Source organism: Natator depressus, chromosome 1 (genome assembly GCF_965152275.1).
Source record: "Natator depressus isolate rNatDep1 chromosome 1, rNatDep2.hap1, whole genome shotgun sequence".
Taxonomy (NCBI): domain Eukaryota; kingdom Metazoa; phylum Chordata; order Testudines; family Cheloniidae; genus Natator; species Natator depressus.
The window spans coordinates 265,332,277-265,357,159 of NC_134234.1; the positions used below are offsets into that span (position 1 = coordinate 265,332,277).

Below are 24,883 nucleotides of genomic sequence, written 5' to 3' on the forward strand. Positions count from 1 at the left end.
TGGTGTTGGATCCCCTGTCTCCTTGTTATTGGGGCAGGAATAATAAAGCGTTGTTATCCTTGTTGTGTGAACCAAGGGCAGCAGAACTGTACCGGGCATACCCCAATGGAGGGACTCACCCTCAACTAAATGGCACTCGCTAGGCAGGGGACATGGGTTCCAAAGCCCAATGAGTTGAGAGGGGTGTGGGTTTTGTTTAAGGGTCCTTGATACCATTTGATCTTTCCTCTTGCCATTTAGACTCAACTGGGAGTCTTGTTATACGCTACAGAGCTGATTGCTGATAACTAGGTTTAAGTATTAGACCTACTTTGGGACAGTGTCTCTATTACCAGAGACTGCCCAATGTGTACCAGCAGTGAGGTTCCCCCACTAACAGCTGAAATCCCTGAGAGCTGTGTTAAGTGGGGGGGCCCCTGAAGATATCTTGGTGATGCCAGCCGGGCAGCTGACGGACAGGCATGGCCAGCAGAGAGGCTGGTGGAGAGGGCCAGAGCAGAGTCCTGCAGAGGCATGGCAATCGGCCATTGGGGCGACGAGCAGGTGCCCAAGCAGTGGAGCATGTAAGGTGCCTCCTTAACCTCCTCCCTTCACACAGAATGGGAGGTGAACTCTGCAGATGAACCTCTGAACTCTGGGGTTGCACTGGCCAAGGACAGCAACTGTGAGTGGGGTACAGAGAAGGGATGGGCACATTAAAGGAGCTTTTGGGTTGCTGGACTTAAGACCCTAAGGAGAAAAGGACACTGCCCAACTTACTTGGTGGTGGGTCTATTACTCATGGTTTGTGTTTATGAACCTTAATTGCGGTGTTTTCCCAAATTAATGCTGAATTACTTCCCTCCTTTTATTAAAAGTTTTTGCTACACTCAGATTCTGTGCTTGCGACAGGGGAAGTATTGCCTCTTAGAGGTGTCCGGGGGTGGTGTGTAATTATCCCAGGTCAACAGGTCGGGGGCTCCAGCCAGTTTTGTGTTGTATTGTTGAAAAGGAACCCCTAGATACTGAACCCAGCCCTTGTTGCTGCTAGCTCCACCTGGCAGAAGGGTTACTCAAAAACCCATGTTCAAATTAGGGGTAGCTCATTAAACCTCTATGCCTGCTTACATGTGCTAGCATGCAGGCTTAGCCTCTACAGTCTTGTGCTACCACTTGACAATGATCACACGCCCTTCAGCAGTCATGAGCTAAATGTGTGACAAATGCAAATGTTTGCACAGTCTTTGATGTCACAAACAAGGAATTACCACCTCAGCTCAGGGGTGAGTACAGGGAAATCTTTTACTCAGACACAAAAAATAAAAGAAACAGAAAAAAATCCCAGCTATGTAAATTGTTGTTAGTACAACTGTTTGCTTTTCTTCATATTTGCCCTAATGAAAGAATTTACTGGCCCAATCACTTTAATGTCTCTGGGGTTTGACTTTAATGGGATTTGGATCGAGCCCTAGATCCCAGAGCACTGATGTGCTTTATATCAGAGGGGTAGCCGTATTAGTCTGTGCATCTGAAGAAGTGGGTTTTTTACCCATGAAAGCTTATGCCTAAATAAATCGGTTAGTCTTTAAGGTGCCACCACACTCCTTGTTGGTTTTGATGTGCTTTTGCCCCTCTTATACAACATTTTAGACCTACCAGGTCCTTGTATGAGCTCATATGCAGTTACAATATGGTACCAGATAACTTGATCCCATGAAAACGAAGAGAGCAGTGTGGGGGGGAGGCAAAAAAACCTAACCGGCTTCAAAACTAAGTGTGGTTCATTTCTGGAGGGGATGAGGAGACTGCCTACAATGGCATGTAGGCAATCTGCGACTGCTAGTAGCAAATATCTCCAGCGGCTGGTGATGGGACACTAGATGGGAAGGGCTCTAAGTTACTACAGAGAATTTTTTCCCAGGTGTCTGGCTGGTGGGCCTTGCCCACATGCTCAGGGTCTAACTGATCACTATATTTGGGGATCAGGATGGCATTTTCCCCCAGGTCAGCTTGGCAGAGACACTGGGGGTTTTTCACCTTTCTCTAACACAGGAGTGGGTGGGTGCAGGGGCGTCCTTAGGCATACGCAGCTGCGTAGGGCACCATGAAATTTGGGGCACCAAATTGCCCCAAGTTTCATGGTGCCTTAGGCAGCTGCGTGATGTATACAGGGCAGCACCAGCCCCAGCGACCAGCCCTATCCCTTGGCCAGCCCCGCCGTGGGTTGCGCCCACTGCAAGGGGCAGGGCTGTCCCTAGGGGGGTGTGGGGCCCCAGACAACTCCCTCTGTCCCACCTCTTACCCTTCCCCCCTGTTCTGCCCCTGGCCCGCCCCATTCCACCTCTCCCCCAGCGACCCCGCACTCACCGGCAGCAGCGGGAAGCGGAGCAACCTGGCCCCAGCCTGCTCCACTCCACCAGCTCCCAGCTGCGTCGCTCCGCTTCCCGCCGCAGGTGAGTGCGGGGAGGTTGGGGAAATGATCGCCCTCCTGCACTCACCAGCAGTGGGAAACAGAGTGATACGGCCCCAGCCCGCTCCACTTCCGTTGCCCCAGCCTGAGCCATGTTGCTTGGATTGGGGAAAGGACGCCCCCTGCTCTCACCAGCGGTGGGAAGTGGAGAACCGCGGCTGGGAGCTGGCGGAGTAGAGCTGGCTGGGGCTGGGCTGCTCGGCTTCCCGCCGCTGCCGGTGAGTGCAGGGGGGAATCCCTTCCCCCAAGCGACACGGCTGGGGCTGGGGTGAGGGAAGTGGAGTGGGCTGCTCCTGGCCCCCTGCTAATCCCCTGGGCCACTCTGGGCCTGTGGGGCCCACAAAAGTGCCCCCCCACAGCTCCTGCCTCCCAGACCCTGCGGGGGGAGGCCTGGAGCCCCACACAGGCCCCCACCTCCCATGGGGGGCCTACACAGGGTACCCAAATGGCTAGGGACAACCCTGGGTGGATGAGGTTCTGTGGCCTGCAATGTGCAGGTGGTCAGACTAGATGATCATGATGGTTCCTTCTAGCCTTAAAGTCAATGAGTCTATGAGACCTCCATATCAAGGAAGAAGAGGGGGCTGAGGCAGTTTTTCAGACATTTCAGAAGTGAGTTTTTGTTTTCTTGAGGTCCATGGGTCTGTGACGAAGGATTCTCCCTTTAAAAACCTTTCTGAGGAATACCCCTCTCTCTGGTGCACAGCTGTTTCTTATAAGGTAAAACTCTGCTCTGTGGTAAGTAAGGTTGAATGTGAACTTACATTATTCCTGTAAACTTAATTTCTTTTTCAGCCAACCATAAATAGCTATTCCAAGACTTGGCAAACAAAGTCTAAGATCACTGTTCTCTTTCATTAACTATTTGTTTTATTGGTTTAAAGAAGAAATTCAGCCTTAATTCCTATGTATGTATCTAGATTCTTACATGGCTTCTATCACTGTCTGCTCTGAAAGCCACACATACATTAGTGGATTTATCCTCAACAAATCCCTGTGAAGTAGGGAACTGTTGTTATCCCTGCTTTACAAATGGGGAGATACATACAGAGCAAAAGTGACTTGGCCAAGTTCACAGAAGAAATCTCCAGAGCTGGAAATTAAATCCAAATCTCCTAATGTACTCCTTTAACTGCAAGCCCATGCTTCCTCCCATCTGAGTTGTATGTGTATTTGTCTACATAGATAGAAAATGATTACACAAAGACTATTTTTATAGTTCAGGAGATATTTAGAATCTAAATGCATGTGTGTGTTGATTCTCCTGGCTTCATTTTAGGACTTGGTTTATGGTTTTGTCTGCTCTGATGTAGCTGAAACATTGTTCTCTGTTTTACTTTACCCTGACTCAGTTTTACACCTCATACTAAATTTTTGAATTACTTAAAAAAATATAAAACTCAAGACTATTCCCAGAATAGAACTACTGGTTTTTTCCCCAACATTTTAATTTAAAAACATCTATTTTTGGCTCCTGAGGGTTTGCTGGATCTAGTATTGGCAATGGATGTTGTGCTTGGAAATTGACTCCTAGAGTAAAAGATTAAATAAAGTTGAGAGGCATTTTACAGTGGAGCAAGCTTGAAACAGGGAAACACTTCTCTAAAAAGCCACTGAATTGGCTGGTGATTTTATGCTTCTTTTGCTATTATTCAAGATAGAATTGTTTTCATACAGGGCCCTCTCAGTGCAGCTCTCTCATCTGCATGAGCCTGCGGTGAATTCCTAATAATTAATGATGGGCAGAGCTTAAAAGGTTGAGTTCACATACTCCTCAAACATTTTGGATGCTGCTCTGAAATGCTGACCCTAAAAACCCACCATCATAATGTCAGGGAAAATAAGAATGCAAATTAATTAGCCATTTCTGAAACACCATTGTCATATCTGTAGCCAGAAATGCGCAGATTAACCTTAGCTTTCTTTCACCTTCAGGTTCCCTTGTTTGTTTGTCACTGGCTGCATCCCTTCCAGAAATATGAAAGGTATATCAAACCAGACTCTGAAAGATGGGCAGCAAGGAGAGTATCAGCCTTGGCTACAAGTGCTCGCCAAATGGTTTTCTTTCAATATCAGATGGTAAAGAATGTCTTTGTGCTAATGTCTGCTTCTGCTGAGTTAGGTAACTGTTCACCATAACAGAAGAGCAATCGTGCACTTGCCCCGCCTTCTGTTTAAATTTCTGATAAATTACCTCAGAGAGAACTCTTGCTTTTATTCACATCTGCTGAACTATCCATGGGGGTGGGTTAGTGCTCGAGAGGGTGAAGTATGGATAGGAGTAACTGTTGTGTTAGTGCAGTTGGAGGAGCAGAAAACTGGTCCAATGACAGCTTCAGTGCCTCCACCTCCTCAATTTATGAACTATCGGCCTTATCAGGAGACAGCAATCTCTCTAGTGTTCAGAGGATGGTCTGGGAGCTCAGACACCTGAGTTCTAGTGGCAGGTCTGCAACTGGCTTATTGAGTGGCTTTCATCAAATCACTCGGCCTCTTGGTGCTCCTCTTCCCTCAGCTGCAAATTAGGGATTATATAACACCCAGTTTTGCAAAGTGCGTTGAGATTTTTGGATGACTAGAGCTAAGAGGATCTGTGTCTGTCCATGCCTCTGTGCTAGAATTCCAACCATGTTAGGGAACTCTATTAAAACATGGCTGCACCTTTACTATGTTGTAACACGGCTTAAGTTTTCCTGTGCATACCAGACCAAATCATATAATAACCAAGGGAAGGGAACCTCGTTAGCATATTTCTTTTAATGTGGTCACAATTTGATTTGGTTTAGTCTATGCAGGCAAAACTAAACCATGTTATGATATGGTTAGGACACAACCATGTTGTGGGTTCCCTAATGTATCTGGGATTCTACTGTAGAAAGGCCTAGAGTAATTGATGGAAGCTGTCTGTCTACCCTGATAGCTGCTATTCTCTGGAGTTTTTTCCCCGGGAGCAAATGTACAAACAGTTTTGATGTGAATATTGGTTTGGTTGACGTTTGGATTTTTCCCTCATTTTGTTTGTTTTCATTCTAACAGATGGATGAGTAAAGAGAATTGTTCAGCAGTAACTTCTTATCATTTCAGGTTTCAAATTACAGAAGGGTTCCAGCCCCATTCTTTGATGAATGAAGACCACTGCTATTGTAAATTATGATTCACTGCGTACTGCCTTCTGCGCCAGAACAGTTTTAGAATGTGCGTATGCTAGGTGTGCAGCTAAATAAAAAAAACACTGTGTGTGAGTGTTTGTCACATTGTATTTCATTACTTTTTTTTAAAATTGTTTAATTCTGTAGCAGATAAAATTCGTTCTTATTGTATGTTTGGAACGAGCTGACGAAGTGGAAAAGATTTTTACTTAGCTGGATTTAGACAAGACTTGGAAGCAAATGTGTGTCATGCGTAACACTGACCTCACTCAACTTTTCACTGTCAAGAAATGTTGCATGAATAATTTAAGACAATGATTGCAGTCATGAAGTGAGTGAGATTGGAATCTGGGGTATTTGTTATATTTCTGCTAATACCTCCAGCTAACGAGCCACCCTGTGCGGCAATCCAAACATTCAGCAGCTATTCAATTTGATGATGAAGATACTTAACTAGTTTCCACAAAATGAGCTGCTTGCTGCGTGGGCATTTTTTGTCCACTATGATTCTAGCAGTGTCCAGACTTAGCATTAGCAGCAGAAGTTCCCGTGCCAGCGCCAGAAATAGTAGTAGTAACAAGGTACCGCCCCAAGACATTCTTTGCACAACACTAACCTTCCTCTCTGTGCCCTCCCCTCCGAACTACGGACTGTCAGAGGAAGATACATAACTGTGCAGTTGATTGTCCTAAAATGAATGGTAAAATGTATTACGTTACACAAGGCCTGTCTGTGCACATGTAGTGGTGATCATTAGTTGTTTTAAATAGGAGGTAAAGCAATGCTGGGAAAGAATTTTCTGCTTTGGAAAGATATCCTGGTTCCAGTTATTTATTTTTCCACGTAGTGTTGTCACGGGACCTAGGACCCCACTGCCTGCACACAGAACAAAAACACAGCCCCTGCCCCAAAGAGCTCACCATCTTAGTATAAAGCAATCGATTGCAGATGGCTATCAGTATCTATATGTATATTTAATCCTGCCTAAGCAGGGTGGGGGAGGGACTAGATGATCTCTTGAGCTGCCTCCTCCCATATATTTCTGTGATTCTATCATCCTGCTTCCTTCCTCCTCCCCTTCTCTTGCTGTCTCTGAAAGACCCACTCCAGCTCTTTAAAAAAAAAAAAAAAAATCACAGCCATCCACAGCCTCTTCCTATCTCGCTCCCTCCAGTTCCTGGCTCTCGCAGAGACCTGGATCCCTTCATCTGACACTGCCTCTACAGCTGCCCTCTTAGGGAGGCCTCTCCTCTCTTACTCCCACCCTGGATCAGACCATGGGGAGGGTGTTGGGCTTCTCCTCTCCCATTCCTGCCACTTTCTATCCCTCCCACCTTTCCCTTCCCAGTCTCTCTCTTCTTCTGAACAGCACTGCACCTGACTCTTCTTTCCTTTCCCCCTCCATGCTGCTATGAGCTACTGTCCACCAAACTCCTCTTATCAGCCTTCCTCTCTGATCTCAACTCCTGGATCTCTCTCCCTGCCTCTCTTCACAATCTCCCACACTCATTCCTGGTGACGTCAACTCCCATCTGAACCCTAGCTGCATGTTTTCCTCCTCATCACCTCTTCATTCCACCTGCAGCTCAAGTTCAACACTCCCATGCACCACTAGAGTCGTTTGCTTGACTTGTTCTTCACCCAGCACCGTTCTTTTTCTGAGCTCTCTCCTGCTGAGTTCCCCCTCTTTGACCATCATCTGGCCTCTTTCTGCATACCCCATGAGCCCCTGCTCTCGCACCTTGTGACTTGCCCTTTCTGTGACTTGCAGTCCATCAATGTCTATGACATCCTGTCTGCTCTTAGCTCAGACCTCTCTTCCATTGATATGGTTGTTGATTCTCTCCATACTTCCCTCTCCTAGACTCTTTCTTGCTGCTCTCCCATAGCGAGATTGCCCTGCCAACCTCCAGCCCTGGCTCCCCACCCCAAACATCCGCTTCCTCCGCTTGTGCTCTCAGGCTGCCGTGCAACTCTGGTGGAAATCCTGTGACCTGGTTGACTTCCTCCATGACAAATTTGTCCTCTCCTCCTTCAGTTCTAGCATCTTCCTAGCTGACCAATTCTAATTCTACAACTTAATTGACTCCCACATCCACAGTCAGTCCCTTTTTCACTAGTTTTGACTCACTCCTCAAACCCTCCCCTTCTGCCTCCACTGCTTTCTTTGTACAGGTTCTTGCTAATTTCTTCCAAGAGAAAGTCCAAGTGACCTTTCCCTCCTACAACTCTCTTCCTCCCCTGTCACAGATGCAGAAGTTTCTCACCTGCTTTCCTCCCCTAACTCCTCCACTTGCCCCAATGGCTCCATCCCATCTCCTGAGCTCCCTTGTGCCCCCTCTCATCCCCTACTTTACTCTTCTCCCTAATCTCTCGCTCTCCTCTGGCTCTTTCCCCTCACAATACAAGCTTGCTTTAGTCTCTCCAATTTTTTAAAAAAGCCATTCTTGAGCTCATTGGCCTTTCCAACTACTGCCTCTCTCCTGTATCCCTCTAAGCTCACTGAACACAATCCCTGTCAGGCATTTCCCTCCTTCAATTCAATCCTCTTTGGGGCAGAGATTGTCTTTTTGTTCTGTTTGCACAGCCTCTAACACAATAGGGCCCTGGTCCACGAAGGGAGCTCCTAGGCGATATGGTAATACAAATCATCATCATCATCCTAGACCCACTCCAATTCTGCTTCCACCCCTTGCACGCCAATGAAATCAAACTTTCTCATGACTTCTTCCTAGCCAAAACTCCATCCTCATCCTTCTTGACCTGTCAGCTGCCTTCAATACAATCAACCATTCTACTTCTCTTGAAATCCTTGTCCTCCCTTGGCTTCAATGAAACTCTGTCCTCTCCTGGTTCTCCTCCTACTTCTCCTACCTCACTCCTTCATAGTGTCCTTCAAAGGATCCTCCTCATCCACACCTCTTCAGTTTTCTGTAGGGATTTGTCAAGGACCTGCTCCTAACACAGCACCCTTTGCGGGTGTTGCTGGGGCTGTGCACTCTCTCAGGTCCAGTTACTGCAGTGGGGTGCTCCTAGCACTCTGGCGATGATGGGTTCTCAGGCCGCAGGCTGAGCCCTTCTGGATATTTCTCCCCCTTTCGGAGTTCTGGGGAACACACAAACAGCTCAGTAGCCGCAAAAGAAAATAAAGGAAAAGAAACATACAGGCTGTCCCAGCCAGGACATTGGCCTCTCTTCCTTCAGTGGGGCCCCAAGTGGGCCACAGTCCAACTCAAAGTCCACTGGTTTTCCAGCAAAAATGACAGGAGATAGCCTCCCCTCTTCAGCCACATTCCTTTTAGTCCAGGGTGTGAGCTCTGCTTGCTACCAGGCCTCTTCCTAAGAGTTAGGAAGCTCAGCAATCAGCTCCTCACCCACAGCTGCTCTTACTGAGCTGACTGAGTGTCATGTTTTTAAACCCCTCCTCCATTCCTGGCATGACTTGCAGGTGCAACAGGTTGGGGCTACTCCAGCCCAGAGCAGCTCCTTAACCCCTTCTAGGCTGGTACAGGGATTATATTCTCCCTTGTTGAGTCCCCTTATCTCCTCCATCTCCATTTTATCTGTGGGTAAACTCGCCTGCAAACAGAAATTCAGCTACTATATCTATACTGACTCACAGATCTACCTTTCTTCTCCAGACCTGTCTCCTTCTGTCCAAGCTAAAATCTCAGTCTGTCTCTCTGACATCTCCTCATGGATGTCTAGTTGTTAGGTCAAGCTCAACATGGCTAAAACAGAGCTCTTAATATTCTCCCCCAACCCTCCCTGCTACATTCTTTCTCAATCACTGTGGACAAAACCACCATCCTATCTGTGACTCAGGCCCATAACCAGGGTGTCATCTTCAACTCCGACCTCTCTCTAGGTCAGGGGTCTCAAACTCAAATGACCGCGAGGGCCACATGAGGACTAGTACATTGGCCCGAGGGTCGCATCACTGACCGCCCCCCCCCAGCTGCCCTGGCCCCGCCCCCACTCCACTCCTTCCATGAGGCCCTGCCCCTGCCCCCATTCCAACCCCTTCCCTGAAATCCCTACTCCAGCTCTGTCCCCTCCCTGCCCCTGAGGCATGCAGGAGGGGTGTGGGGTGCAGGAGGGGTGTGGGGTACAGCAGGGGGCTCAGGGCAGGGGGTCGGGGTGCAGGAGGAGTGCGGGGTGCAGCAGGGGGTTTGGCTGCAGGAGGGGTTTGGGGGGCGGGCTCTGGCCTGGCGCGCACCAGGGGCAGGGCAGTGAACTGGAAGACTTTGAAAGACTTTGGTATCCCGAAAGGGGAACACTGAGTGACCTAGCTGGAGGGCTAAGTCACAAAGGAGATGCTGTGGGTCCTGGAGCGAGAGAGGAGCTGCAGAACAGAGAGAGTTGGAGCAACAGCGTGCAAACTGCAGAAGGGGGCGTCGGTCTCAAGAGCTAATCCCCAGAATGACCAGGAGGAGGCGCCAGCGCGGCGGTGAGTGGTGTACCCTCTGACACCTTGCCTTGGCCTCGGAAACAGCTGACCCATTTAGGCTAAATTTTCAAAAAACAAAAACAAAAAAAACAATTCAGCCTGAGGCAGACATGTGGCATGAAAATTTTCAGCTCAAATGGTTAAAATACGACAAAGTTATAAGTAGCTGTAAACAGGGTCTTATAATGGGTAGTGTCGGGCAACTTTAATAAAAAGCAGCACTATCATCCCTGCCTATGATGTATATTATTTTTAAAATGCCAAAGGGAAAAGGATTTAAATTTGCCAATACATGGTTTTCACATGTGTAAAACCAGGAACATCCTGTCAGATCTGCATGAAGGGTGAGTACATGATGCCCTTCTTTAGCAGTTCCTTTTCTGGTGTTTTGTTTGGATGATATGAGACAGACTTTAATTTGAAACTCCAAATTTTAAAAAGAAAATCCAGTGAACCTGCTCCCACAAGTTCTAAAGAGGAACCAGGACGTCAATAGATTATCAATGTATATTTAGCAACTATAACTGGGAAATCAAATGACAAACAATACAATCCACAACACACTTCTCCTGCACTGTTCTGTATGTGGATTTTATACAATTCCAGCTGCAGTCCTTAACAGCACATCATGGTTACTCTCATAGACTCACAGAGTATCAGAGTTGGAAGGGACCTCAGGAGATCATCTAGTCCAACCCCCTGCTCAAAGCAGGCACAATTCCCAATTTTTTTTGCCCCAGATCCCTAAATGGCCCCCTCAAGGATTGAACTCACAACCCTGAGTTTAGCAGGCCAATGCTCAAACCACTGAGCTATCATGGCTGATGAAATTGCTGGTTTTCTGTATTTTTTTCCCTCAAATACTGAATTTTTCTCAACTTTTTTTCCTCAAATACTGGACTTAATTCACATTTAATCTTAGATGAATCATTTGATGAATTTTAAGACACCAGTGTTACCCGCCCCTCCCCCAAGCAAAATGGCTGAGCCAATAAAACTCCCTTCATCCGGTGAGTGGTCTTCACTTCCCTGTGACGACCAATTTTAAAAATACACCATGTACCACTAGCTTAGCTAATGCTGTTCACCTTAGCTGTGTAGGGGTGGAAGCTGCCCAAAGATAGAAAAATCCATCGTTACGTGCTAGCCTCCTGTCTAAATGGCTGGTGGCCTTTGTCACAAGTTGTGGAGCACTTATGTTCTCGCGCCACCCCAGTTTGCAAGACCAGCAGGGTTGAGAGTGGGCAGATACTGAAAAGCCCCTCCAGATAAAGGGATGCTGGCCTCAAGCCCTGCAGCTTATGCCCAGCAGCTCCCACTCTGAACCCTCCTGCAGCCACTCCGCAGCCATGGCAACACAGCAGATCCAGTGCTCAAGCTAGCATTGGGTACCAGTACAGAGCAGAGTCACAGAGCACACAGCAGTCGTTAATGCACTAACAAAAGGCACTAACTTCCGCCAATTTATCCAACAAATCAGCCACAGTCTGGGGGAGAAGTGCAAACTGCTTAGTGTGGCTCCTCCCCAGCTCTGGCCCTGCCCACTAGGTTGCCAGTTTTGGTTGGACTGGATGTACTGCTGGAGGTTTCATCACATGACTTAATCTTTAATTCTTGGAGACTCCAGGACAATCCTGGAAGGCTGGCAACAGTACTGCCCATCGTGTTTTGCAGAACTCAGCAAAGCATCCCATGTAGCCACGATTTCCCTCCACATGGCCCCACAGGGGTTCTTACCATATATTTTCCCCTTCTGTGCTGTGCAGCATGGGAGAAGGAAACATGGGCCAGAGTAAGTATGGGGAGAAAAGGTGTTTGGTACTTGCCCCTCCTCTGGTTCGTTAACATTTAATCCATTCCTGATTGACCTTTCATTTTCCCCTGAAAAACTGAAATTGCGTATCCAGAATTACTAGTTCTTCAAACTCTGCAGTAGGCCACCCTGCCTCTTCTGCTCCCTGCCAGCAGTCTACCTTTCCCCACTGCTTTTGAATGAGCATAACAAAACACAGTACATATCACCTGCTAACCTCTGGCTAGCCCACACAGACAAGTCTCTCTGCTGCTACCAGCTAACGGAGTTACTCCTTTAATTCAAATAGCAGTAGCCCATGGTTTTGGTCCAGGGTTCAAACCCTGCTGATGACACCTGGGGAGGAGGCATCACTATATCAGCATCCTGGAAGAGGCACATAGGAGGTACACACAGTCCTCCTGGAAGTGCTGAGTTAAAGCATTTGGAAAGAGAAAATACATAGCAGACAGCAAGCAACAAAGGGAGGATGGACTGACTGAAAAGATGACAAGCTGCAAATGCCATGAAGAAAGACACACAAGAGGGGAAGGGATGCAAGTGAAGGGGCACTGTCACATAAAGAAGCATTATATTTCACTTACTTGGAGAAAAAAGGATTTGGAGAGAGAGCATTAGCAAGGAGAAATGATTTGTCTCTTATTTTCAAACAGCATAAATTCAGCCACTTACTGTATTAAACCAATGGCTTTATTCAGCAGAAGACAGACACAAATGGTTCACTCACCAGCAGGTACTCTGTGTGCACTGATCCTAGTCAAGTTTATAAACCGAGAGGTTGGAGTCCGATAATGATGTGAATTTCCCATGCTGAGCAGGAGCCTTTTAGTATTTAGTGAGAGAGAACTCACCATGCTGAGTGGTTAGAAAATCATATCCTTCTACAATAGAATATCCTTCTGTTCATCCTTTTGTGCTTTCCAAACCGCCTTCAAAAGGTCTTAAGAAGAGAAAACTTAAATGGGCCTGACTTCATCTCACTGAAATCCTAACATCTTTTTGTCGTAGTAGTTATGGCTTTAAAATCCTACAGTTAAGATGTTTCATAGCCTGTTAGACGGATAACTCCTTCAAATCATAGAATCCTAGAATATCAGGGTTGGAAGGGACCTCAGGAGGTCATCTAGTCTAACCCCCTCCTCAAAGCAGGACCAATCCCCAACTAAATCATCCCAGCCAGGGCTTTGTCAAGCCTGACCTTAAAACTCCTAAGGAAGGAGATTCCACCACCTCCCTAGGTAACGCATTCCAGTGTTTCACCACCCTCCTAGTGAAAAAGTTTTTCCTAATATCCAACCTAAACCTCCCCACTGCAACTTGAGACCATTACTCCTTGTTCTGTCATCTGCTACCACTGAGAACAGTCTAGATCCATCTTCTTTGGAACCCCCTTTCAGGTAGTTGAAAGCAGCTATCAAATCCCCCCTCATTCTTCTCTTCCGCAGTCTAAACAATCCCAGTTCCCTCAGCCTCTCCTCATAAGTCATGTGTTCCAGCCCCCTAATCATTTTTGTTGCCCTCCCCTGGACGTTTTCCAATTTTTCCACATCCTTCTTGTAGTGTAGGGCCCAAAACTGGACACAGTACTCCAGATGAGGCCTCACTAATGTCGAATAGAGGGGAACGATCACGTCCCTCGATCTGCTGGCAATGCCCCTACTTATACATCCCAAAATGCCATTGGCCTTCTTGGCAACAACGGCACACTGTTGACTCATATCCAACTTCTCGTCCACTATAACCCCTAGGTCCTTTTCTGCAGAACTGCTGCTGAGCCATTCGGTCCCTAGTCTGTAGCGGTGCATGGGATTCTTCCGTCCCAAGTGTAGGACTCTGCACTTGTCCTAGTTGGACCTCATCAGATTTCTTTTGGCCCAATCCTCTGATTTGTCTAGGTCCCTCTGTATCCTATCCCTACCCTCCAGCGTATCTACCTCTCCTCCCAGTTTAGTGTTGTCTGCAAACTTGCTGAGGGTGCAGTCCACGTCATCCTCCAGATCATTAATGAAGATATTGAACAAACCGGCCCGAGGACCGACCCTTGGGGCACTCCACTTGATACTGGCTGCCAACTAGACATGGAGCCATTGATCACTACCTGCTGAGCCTACCTACCTACCGACAATCTAGCCAGCTTTCTATCCACCTTATAGCCCATTCATCCAGCCCATACTTCCTTAACTTGCTGGCAAGAATACTGTGGGAGACCGTGTCAAAAGCTTTGCTAAAGTCAAGGAACAACACGTCCACTGCTTTCCCCTCATCCACAGAGCCAGTTATCTCATCATAGAAGGCAATTAGTCAGGCATGACTTGCCCTTGGTGAATCCATGCTGACTGTTCCTGATCACTTTCCTCTCCTCTAATTGCTTCAGAATTGATTCCTTGAGGACCTGCTCCGTGATTTTTCCAGGGACTGAGGTGAGGCTGACTGGCCTGTAGTTCCCAGGATCCTCCTTCTTCCCTTTTTTAAAGATGGGCACTACATTAGCCTTTTTCCAGTCTTCCGGGACCTCTCCCGATCGCCATGAGTTTTCAAAGTTTTCAAAAAAAAAAAAGTTTTCAAAGTTCTTGTTTAGGCAACAACAAAAATATCAATCTACCAAATCCTGTTCAATACATAGAAAAGAATTTGATTTCACGTGCAGTGACTGGATTTTTGGATGTTTTGTTAACTCTGCTTGCACAGCACCTAACACAAGGGGGACTCCCTAGGGGTTAGTGTAACACAAATAATAAAGGACAACTATACTTTGAGCTCAATTCGGCAATAAATTAGTCTGATTTACCCTGCCATGTGTAGCATGCAAACCTACCATAATCATGCTAAATTTTAGTGTTAGTCATTGCAGGGTATAATCTCATCTCATTTAACTTCTGGAAAATCAAGATGAGAACAGACCAATAAGCATAAATATACTTTTTAAAAAAAACAAATTAAAATTAGCATTAACCCTGTTTTTGCAAAGATTGTACAAAACAGTAAGAATAATAAATATGAGCCCACTGTAAAAATCGATAATTTAGTCATATAAAGAACAGTGATCCTGAAATAATACAATTAATAGTAATCCAAGAGTAGCTGGAAAAACAGTAGTCTAACATCCAGATAGGGGAATTGTACTAGATATTTTAATGCCTCCAGTGTTGTGCTGTGCAATAAGTCCTCCTGTAATTTATCTTTCTAGTATCTCGTCACATATGAGAGTTCCCCTCAAGCATACATCCCTGTGCTATACTCAGTTTATCAAATACAAATTCTGTGTTACCCTCTGTATTCTTTATTTCCACATACTTTAATCTACTGCTGCCACATCTTACTTAACCCAAGAAAGTGGATGACTAGACTGGACACCAACCGAAAGGCCAATAAAGTACTTTCTGTAGCACCATTTACCCCTAATGGTGACCTTATGACCTTCCCAATATACTCAAGTGGCCTGGTTTTCAGAGGTATTGAACATCTTTAGCTCCATTGATCTTACCTGAGTCGGTGAGTGCTCAGAACTCCTTAAAAAGAGGCTAAAACTGTGCCTATCTGATCTTAAAAGCTCTAAATAACTCCAAGTAACAATAACTAAGATGTTTCTATTTAGGATTTCATTTTGACAGAGTGGTTGAAAAACATCCGTACATGAAGCTACCCAGCAGATATTTTGGCACATTATCAGCAGTGAGAACACCGGGCCAAATCTATGCCTACATTCTCTGTGTGAAGCTGACCTCTGGGGATGTTGACATACACTACAGAATAGCATAAATACATACCAGCTGTCAACCGGAACGTATTATACTCAATAAGGTCATTGAATTTCCAGCACAGATACAAAGCGCAAAATCTAAGTCGTATGTAAGTGGATGCCACATCCATAGAAATCTTTGGATCGAATCCAGCAGGAAGGTAAATGATGTAAGTTGGTAAGTAAGCACATATGAGCAAGTGCATGGAGTAAATGTTATAAGTGCATAATTTCATATGTGATGGGGGACTAGCAGGAAAAGCATGATCGGTAAAGCCAGGAAAGCTGTAGTCATACTAGAATGAAAGGTTCTGGGATTCTGCAAACGGATGCAAAGCTCTTCTGTTCACAGGCTCCACCCCGGGCCCTGCCACCGTTCCGCCCCCGCCCTCACTCTGCCCCCTCCCCTCCCCAGCACCTCCTGCCCACCACCGAACAACTGATCCACGGCAGGCTGGAGGTGCTGGGAGGAAGGGGGAAGAGCTCATTGGCAGGGCCACCACTGGGTGCAGAGCATCCACTATTTTTTTCCCGTGGGTGCTCAAGCCCCGGAGCACCCAGGGAGTTGGCGCCTACACTTCTGTTAACCCACCCTCTTACCAAAAGTTAGAGCCTTGCATAAAGCTTCAATGTAAATTCTGCTGAGTCATCTTACATAGTTAATTCTACCAGAATATAGGAGAGGAGGATGTGACTCTCTGTTCAGAGCGAACGAGAGGCAGAGATAGAGAGAATGTGCAAGAAACCCTAGGAACAGCTAGACTTTGAGCAGGAAGCTTGGACTGAGGTTTATGCTCTGTCATTATGGTGTGGGAGATCAATACAGATAACATTGGGAATGGGAGTAAGTTTCACAGCTGGAATGGGGTGAGAACACCACCTGCTCATACATGTTTTATCTTACAAAGCTCTGTCTTTTTGTTCTGTGCTTGTATAGTGCATAGCACAATGGGCTATGACTGGGGCTCGCAGGTGTTACATGATACAAATAATAACAACAATAATAATGCACCTTGCTGTTAGTTGCTTTTCTTGTTGTAAATTACACTTGTTCTGCACATCCATAAAAATGTCAGATTGGTGCATGCTGCAGTACTTTACCACTTATGTCTGTTTTATAACCAAATTACACCCAACATGTAATCTAGCTTATTACTTAAATCAACACAGAGTTTGTCACAAGATGATTTTACATAAAATTTAAATACTACTTAAGAAAAAGTGGGCATTAATTAGTGGTCAATTACAATGAAACTCCTGTGCAGCACAATAGCATAGGCATAGGCATTCTAAAAGTGTTTCAAGAGATTAATGTTCACTGCATTGCAAACCAAAAGAATTAGGGCCCAATCTATTAAGTGAATTGAAAGACACCCTCCCCTCATTGATTTCAGTGGTCATTATATCATGCCCTTAATGACTTGCCATTTACTGCACACTGTCACTGACAGTTCTTAAACTCAAAACATTTTGTAGAAATGATAGGGTGAGACTATCAAATTATTGCCCAAAAACCTCATGTGTGTCTCAATCATGTGTGTCCCTTAGTTGGCTTTGAAAATCTTAACCTCAATGTTGTGTGTGTGTGTGTGTGTGTGTGTGTGTGTGTGTGTTCACCATTTTTAAAGTTAGCCTGGCAGTGAAGCCACTATTATAACTGTTATAATTACAGCATTGCTATGCTCCACCACTGATCTTCACTGGAGAAAGTCCTAAATATGCTGTGATCACCAGTCTCTCTTTATAATAAACAGCCATTTTATTGTTGTCAACAGTTATAGAGGGTGTTGGCCAAAATTTCTCCTCCTCCCTCACTCCAGTATTGTGCAGTGGTTTACTGAGTGCCAATTAGTTGTTAACTCCACCCAGAGGTGGCTGCCTTCAATGGTGCTCTATTTATAAATTTTGTTTTGGGATCTTTAAGAATGAAAGCATCTACATAAAGGTAAAATATTATTTGCATCTCTCAATTAGTCTATTCGGTTTTGCTTCTGTTTTCTTAATCTGCTTCAGAATAACCATGTTTACCTTGTCATAATAGTATCGGAGTGCTCTGCTCAGCTTGTCATAATTCATATTAGTTTTGTTTTTTCTGAGTCCCCACAGCTTGGCCACCTCTTCTGCTTTGAGTAGCTTGAATTCCCCATCGTTAGATGTCCAGCAGATCAGGTGCTCATGTTTCTGATCCAGCAGCAATTGCAATAGGAACTGCCACAGTGTGATTGCACTCTCCATACCTACAATGGACAAAAGACAACACTGTGTGAAAGGCATTCAGTAGCACAGATTTAAGCTCTAGGTTCATCTCAGCCCTAATCTTCATGTAGGATTCATTCTACACAGCTAAAAAACAGTTTGGCAAAGGAAGGTGAAAGGCACTAAAAAATAATTCTAAGCACAAAAATACAGAAGACCGGCACTCCCACGTCACAATTCTAGTTGTAGCATTCTTTTCCCCCCGTTAATTTTTGCTAAAACATACACACCGCAGTGAAGGGAAAGTAAAACACTGTACATGTGGTTCATATAAACCCCGTGTCATTTCCAGGCCCTTAGCACTTCCCATTTCAATTCCTGCATCAACCACCTCTCTCTGGCCTCCTTGTTCCCACATTGCTCCTTTACAATCCATACAAAACATGGCCTCTAAAAATAGTCTTCTTGCCCATCAATCTGACTGGTCACTTGCCTTTTTGAACTCCTCCACTGTCTCCCCCATATCCACTGCATCATGTTTAAATTTAGCCTCATTTACAATGCCCTCCATAACTCTGCCTCTGCCTACATAATCTCACTGCATCTTTGTCACCCCTCCCCCACTAATGACGCCAGTCTTGATACTTCATCAGCCTGCTTTTCCATATCTATGCTGGTTCCTGCTCTCAGAATTCACCCCCAGGGTACTACCCTCTCTTCAGGAAAACCTCCTGATATTGCAAGGAGCACAAGAAGGGAGACAGGAATTAAATTCATTTTTCTATTCATTTAACTAAACATACATGCTGCTGTGAGGTGACCTGCCTTACCATAGTGACTGCGTAATCGTATTGCTGTAATCCCTCTCCTTCCTCACCAATCCTCTTTCTCTGCTGCTTTGTCACCTCCTTTGTTGCATCATGTCTGCACTTGAACTGTCAGCTCTTTGGAGCAGGGACCATTTTATCTGCAATGTAAGGAGCCTAGCACACTTGGGAAGTGTAAAATAATTCCCCCAAAGTGATTCACCTTAAACATTCCTTCAGTTATGTAAGAAGTATCTTGCCCTTCAGTATCGCAGGTGCAGCTGGCAGCTAGGAGAAAAATTTCAGAAGGCCCTAAGTCAGTTGGAAGAGTACATCCCATTTTAAAAAGTGATTTAGGAAAATAATCCAAATTAACTAAAAATGTGAATTTGAAGTGGATTAATTAAACCACATCAAACTTCTGTCTGAACACCCTCATTCATAGAATCATAGGACTGGAAGGGACTTCGAGAGGTCATCTAGTCCAGGCCCTGGCACTCATGGCAGGACTAAGTATTATCTAGACCAGTGGTTCTCAACCAGGGTATCCGTCAAGCATGGCTGGCATTAGACTCACAGTCTGTGGCCGCAAGCCCCAACACCTGGGGCTGAAGACAAAGCCTGAGCAATGTAGCTTTGCAGTTTCCCCTGTGGCGTAGGGCCCCGGGAAATTGCCCTGCTTCCTGCCCCTTAATGCTCGCCCTGGCTTTTACATGGAGAAAAACAGTTGTTGTGGCACAGGTGGGCCGTGGAGTTTTTATAGCATGTTGTGGGGGGGCTGGGTGCGGGCTCAGAAAGAAAAAGCTTGAGAACCCCTGATTTAGACCATTCCTGACAGGTGTTTGTCTAACCTGCTCTTAAAAATCTCCAATGATGGAGATTCCACAACCTCCCTAGGTAATTTATTCCAGTGCTTAACCACTATGACAGTTAGGAAGTTTTTCCTAATGTCCAACCTAAACCTCCCTTGCTGTAATTTAAGCCCATTGCTTCTTGTCCTATCCTCAGAGGTTAAGAACAATTCTTCTCCCTCCTCCTTGTAACAACATTGTATGTACTTGAAAACGGTTATCATGTCCCCTCTCAGTCTTCTCTTTTCCAGACTAAACAACCTCAATTTTTTCAATCTTCCCTCATTGGTCATATGTTCTAGACCTTTAATCATTTTTGTTGCTCTTCTTGACTTTCTCCAAGTTGTCCACATTTTTCCTGAAATGTGGCGCCCAGAACTGGACACAATACTCCAGCTGAGGCCTAACCAGCACAGAGTAGATTGGAAAAATTACATCTCATGTCTTGCTTACAACACTCCTGCAAATACATCCCAGAATTAAAGTGGCCTTAATTCAGTTTACTTTAACTCACTCTGAAAGTGATTTAAGGCCACTTTAATTCTGAATAAAAGCATCATGCAGGGATTAAATACAGTTTAACTAATCCACTTCAAATTCACACCTTCAATGACTGCATATTAATTTTTGTGGGTGTCCCAGTGTAGACAGCCACTTCCTTTTATAAAACCCTCTCTTCTATTGCTTATATAGTAACAGAAGAACTAGGGCATTTCAGAGAGCCAATATTCTGATTTGCCATATGTGTGCACACACAAATCACGATTCAGGATTGTTAACTTTGAAGGTCAGGCTATTTTTACAATCAAAATTTCATTTTCAATTGACCTTTAAACTAGAAAATAAATAAGCAGGGTTTTTCTCATTTTCAGTAATTTTGAAATGTCTCAGCATGTAAATATTACCTCTAACCATTGGTATAAGTATCAGGCCTAGTCATTCAGGCTTTTGTGACTGTTGCTCTAGGTATCCAAATAGATAATTAGTTGCTATCCCTAAATCGGGGGGGAAAGGAGTGGAAAAGCCACTAATGCCATATTATTTTTTTTTTAGCACTTGCTTAATTGCTTGTTTAATTCTGACCTTGTTTCACATATCTGATACAGATATAAGAATCCCAGTATTATCAAGTTTCCGAGTAGCAGCCGTGTTAGTCTGTATTCGCAAAAAGAAAAGGAGTACTTGTGGCACCTTAGAGACTAACCAATTTATTTGAGCATAAGCTTTCGTGAGCTACAGCTCACTTCATCGGATGCATATCAAGTTTACTGGATTTTTAGGAGTATCCATTGTCTACATCTAAGTCCAGCAAACGAAATTATCTCCAAAACAAAATTAGTAGGGTCTAAATCACTACGGTTCTAATATTATTCTACGGCGCAGCCAGTGTGTTTATCGGGCTTACAGCTCTACAGTTCTGTTTGGTGTGACTGCCACAAGGTGGCACAAGGCTTCTAGCTATTCAACCATGTGAGACTGTATGTACCAGTATAAGCAGTTCACTGAACTTTAGGTTTTCCTCTTCACTCATATACATCAGGGTGTTAATTAATGTTTGTTGCTTTTCACTCACTAGAAAAACAATCCACTAGGTCCTTTGATAAACAAAATGAAACTCTGCATGTAGACTATTTAATGACAAAAATAAATAATTTATTCTTCACCAAAGTTAATTTACTGAGTCAGCTAAAGATAGTGGAGAATTTAGTGAATATCTTTAGGGGGGAGGCAAAATAGAATTGGGAACTTGCTTTGGACTAAATCATTTCATAACACACACACCAAAAGGGGTTTTCCAAATTTGTCCTTTTTCTTATGACTGCAAAGGCCTCATTTATCCATTACATTTGAAAATTCAATTTGAACACAAAAGGCAGGAATACATAGCCGACGACTCCCAGATGTGCAATGTAACAATAATAAAGTCTACGACAGAGGGCAGAGGTCCATGTTGTCATGGGGAGCCATCCCAGTCTTTTCAACAAACCAGTTTTTAAGTTAAATATAAAACATATATTTAGAATTAAAGGCACAGCATCTATTCCGTTACTTACATTTTTATGCAAATTTTATGTATTTTTATACAAATCCTTTTTTACCCAGTGCAGGGTAAGAAAAAGGGTATAAACACATAAAAAAATACAGATATTTAAAGTTACATCACTTGCCTTTAAAACAGATATAGTCTACTGGCAGAGGTGAAAGTAATCCAGTCCGGTCTGGACTGGTCTGGCGTACTGGCAAGAGCCAGTACGCCGTGCTGGACTGGACCGGCTTCCCCCGGCTGGCGCTTTAAAGGGCCTGGGGCTCCCCGCAGAGGCTGGAACCCCTGGCCCTTTAAAGCGCTGCCAGAGCCCCACTGCCAGAGCCCCGGGGGTAGTGGCAGCAGGGCTCCGGCGGCGCTTTAAAGGCCAGGGGCTCCGGCCGCTGCGGGGAGCCCCAGGCCCTTTAAAGCGCTCCCAGCTGCTGGAGCCCCGGGGTAGCGGCAGCAGGGCTCCAGCGGTGATTTAAAGGGCCCGGAGCTCCACTGTGGTAGCGGCAGCCGGAGCCCTTTAAATCGCCCCTGAGTCCTAGGGCTCCCAGCAGCTTCTGCAGCTGGTAGCTCTGGGGGCGATTTAAAGGGCTCGGCCCCGCCTCTTCCAGCTGAGTCCATGCCTCTTCCAGCTGAGACCACGCCCCCCTGCTCAGGACTCCGGAGTACCAGTAAGTCCTTTAAGTTACTTTCACCCCTGTCTATTGGATAAATAAGTATTTAGCCTTCCATGGTGGATTTATCCAAGACATTCTGCTTAATCATGTAGCTCTATTCATCTGACTCTCACATATATACACTAGCCCAAGGAGTTAAAAAATCTGTTTATTTTATTACACAGGGAGCAGGCTCATAACCATATTGTTAAAAATACATTTTTATTTGAAGAAAAGGAGTACTTGTGGCACCTTAGAGACTAACAAATTTATTTGAGCATATAAATGCATCCGATGAAGAGAGCTGTAGCTCACGAAAGCTTATGCTCAAATAAATTTGTTAGTCTCTAAGGTGCCACAAGTACTCCTTTTCTTTTTGCGGATACAGACTAACACGGCTGCTACTCTGAAACCTGCCATTTTTATTAGAGTTTCTCCCCTATAATTAATAATATACAATATAAAGAAATATCCTGCACAATTTCAGTTTACATCTGGTGCTTCTTTGAAATGATAAGAAGCATCTGAAATCATCAACTTCTTTCACTCTGGGAAATTAAAAATATATTAAACTGTTTTATACTTTTGTAAAACAAATCTCCTGGGCTAAAATCTTGAAGACAGAATTTCAATTGAAGAAATTAAGAAGGGTAAGGGGTTATGAAAACACCAACACAACCTTCACAATCATGATGACATAAATCATATTACTAGAATAGTTAAGACCCACAATGTGCCTTTCTTTGCTTTTAGAGCTGGACGACATCCTCTTCTCTATATCAGAGGAAAGTTTAATTGGACCTTAACTGGTTTAGAAGTGTGTTTGCTGCAGCAGATTCCTGACCCTTCAGCCCTGACCAAGAGCATGTATTATAGGTGATGCAGGTAGTGACAACTATAGCTAAGGTTGCCCAACAGTTTTCATTATAAAACCCTGTTTCCAGTTGCTTGTAACTTCCACAAACTTAAACTGTACAGGTTGAAATTTTCCATGCCGGGCGTCTGCCTCGGGCTGATTTTATTATTATTTTTTTTTAAGTTTTAAATAAAATGGGTCAACTGTTTCCAAGGACGTGGTTAAGGAAGAATATATGGAGCTGTGGAAGAGGAGGAAAGGAGCAGGGGGATAGCAGCAGGGGAGGGGATAGGGCAGGGAAAGGCTGGGGGTGACAGAGTCCAAAGGGTCCGTAATCCCCAGAGAACACTCCCCCGCAGAACCTAGAATAGTCTAATCATTCCTTTGCTGTCTAGCAAATAGCTGTGAAATCTACTGGCAAAGCATAGGTGTCCATCCCCTCTAGTCAATTTTGGCTTCTGTCTCTGTCCCTCAGTGGCCATGTGTAAAATGAGCATAATAGCATTTCACCTCTCAGGCGCTGCAAAGATGATTTCATTAATGTTTGTAAAGAACTAAGATACAGTACAGTAGATTCCAAATACCAGCAACTCCTCGGTGGAGAGCCAAAAGTTGCTATTAATCTACGGTTGCCAATAAGCAAAAAGGCGCCTTGTAGGGCTGCAGCCAAGGAACATACCTTCCCTGGCTGCAGCCCCGCAAACCTCCCTGCAGTCAGTGCTCAGCAAATCCCAGTGCTTCGTTCCAGCGCTGTGGCTCTGGAAGGAAGCGCTGAGACATGCAGAGCACCAACCGCAGACAGGTTTGCGGGGCTGCAGCCAGGGAAGGAAGCATTACAGCTGCACAACACCTCTCCCTGCACTCTCCGGGCTGCATTCTGCCCTGACACTGAAGGCCCAAGCTTGGTACATCCATTCACTTCCTTCTCTGACTGCAATCCCACAAGCGTGCCTGTGGACAGGGCTCTCTATAGGGAGCAGGGGTACTAGAATGTGCTGAGCCTGGACCCACAGCGCCAGGGCGGAACCCAGCACAAGGAGAGCACTGGGAGAGGTACAATGCAGCCCCATGGCCACCAGCACGCTGCTTCCTGTGGAAAGCCACCCCATCCAGCCTCCCGGCTGCCCTGCCTGCAACCTGCCCGGGTTCCACATGTACCAGAGCTTCCTCCCCTGGCTGCAGCCCTGTAAACCTGTGGGTGGCCTGGGCTTTCCACAAAGAAGTTGTCAATAGTTGGCATGCCTGTCGCCAATATCCTGACCAATTAACATTCTAGTCAACTGGACCGAATCGGTTCCAGGCAGAATGTTGTTATTAACAGGTTTACTATTAAGCAGAATCTATTTTGCTACAATAAGAGCCCCACAGAAAAGCCAGAGGAAATTAGTAGAGCTGGTTGGGAATCTCTGTCAGAATGATTTTCCAACAGAAAATGCAGTTTCTGCAAAATCAAAATTTTTGCTGAAAATTTTCAATTTTCTGTCAGGAAAATCTAAATGAAATATTTCATTTTGGGTGGGTTAGACCCAAATTGGAATATTTTGGTTTCTGAACTAAGCCGAAACATGTTGTTTCAAATCAGTTCAAATCATTATTTGGGACCCCCATTCTCTCCTATGGGCTGGACTCCCCGGAGAACTACACCTTCCCATAATGCAATGTGGATTTCCCCCTAATCGACCTACATGGTGCATCATGGTCAGATGGCTCTGCATGCATTACAGAAGATGCAATCAAGCCAGGAAGCCTAGCCCAGATAGGGAAATGGTGGCATCGAGCTCCCAAATTATAGTTCCTACGAAGCAATGAGCCACTGTAGGACAATGTAGTTTAATATTGAACTAACTTGAAAAAAAGCGTTTTGATACATTTTGACTTTGGCAATG

At 45.1% G+C, this 24,883-nt stretch overlaps 1 protein-coding gene across 5 annotated transcripts in view; it reads right to left on the reverse strand.

Moving 5' to 3' along the window:
- Positions 1–24,883, reverse strand: part of ELK3 (ETS transcription factor ELK3) — a 59,161-nt gene that overhangs the window by 14,555 nt on the left and 19,723 nt on the right. For 4 of the 5 annotated variants that reach the window (XM_074941868.1, XM_074941867.1, XM_074941865.1 and 1 more), the window contains one exon: positions 17,629–17,837. In XM_074941868.1, the coding sequence (XP_074797969.1) occupies positions 17,629–17,835 (207 nt within the window). In that variant the 5' untranslated portion in view covers positions 17,836–17,837. Of the gene's footprint in view, positions 1–17,628; positions 17,838–18,825; positions 18,863–24,883 lie in introns of those variants that run through there. The other variant, XM_074941866.1, reaches the window with a different exon arrangement.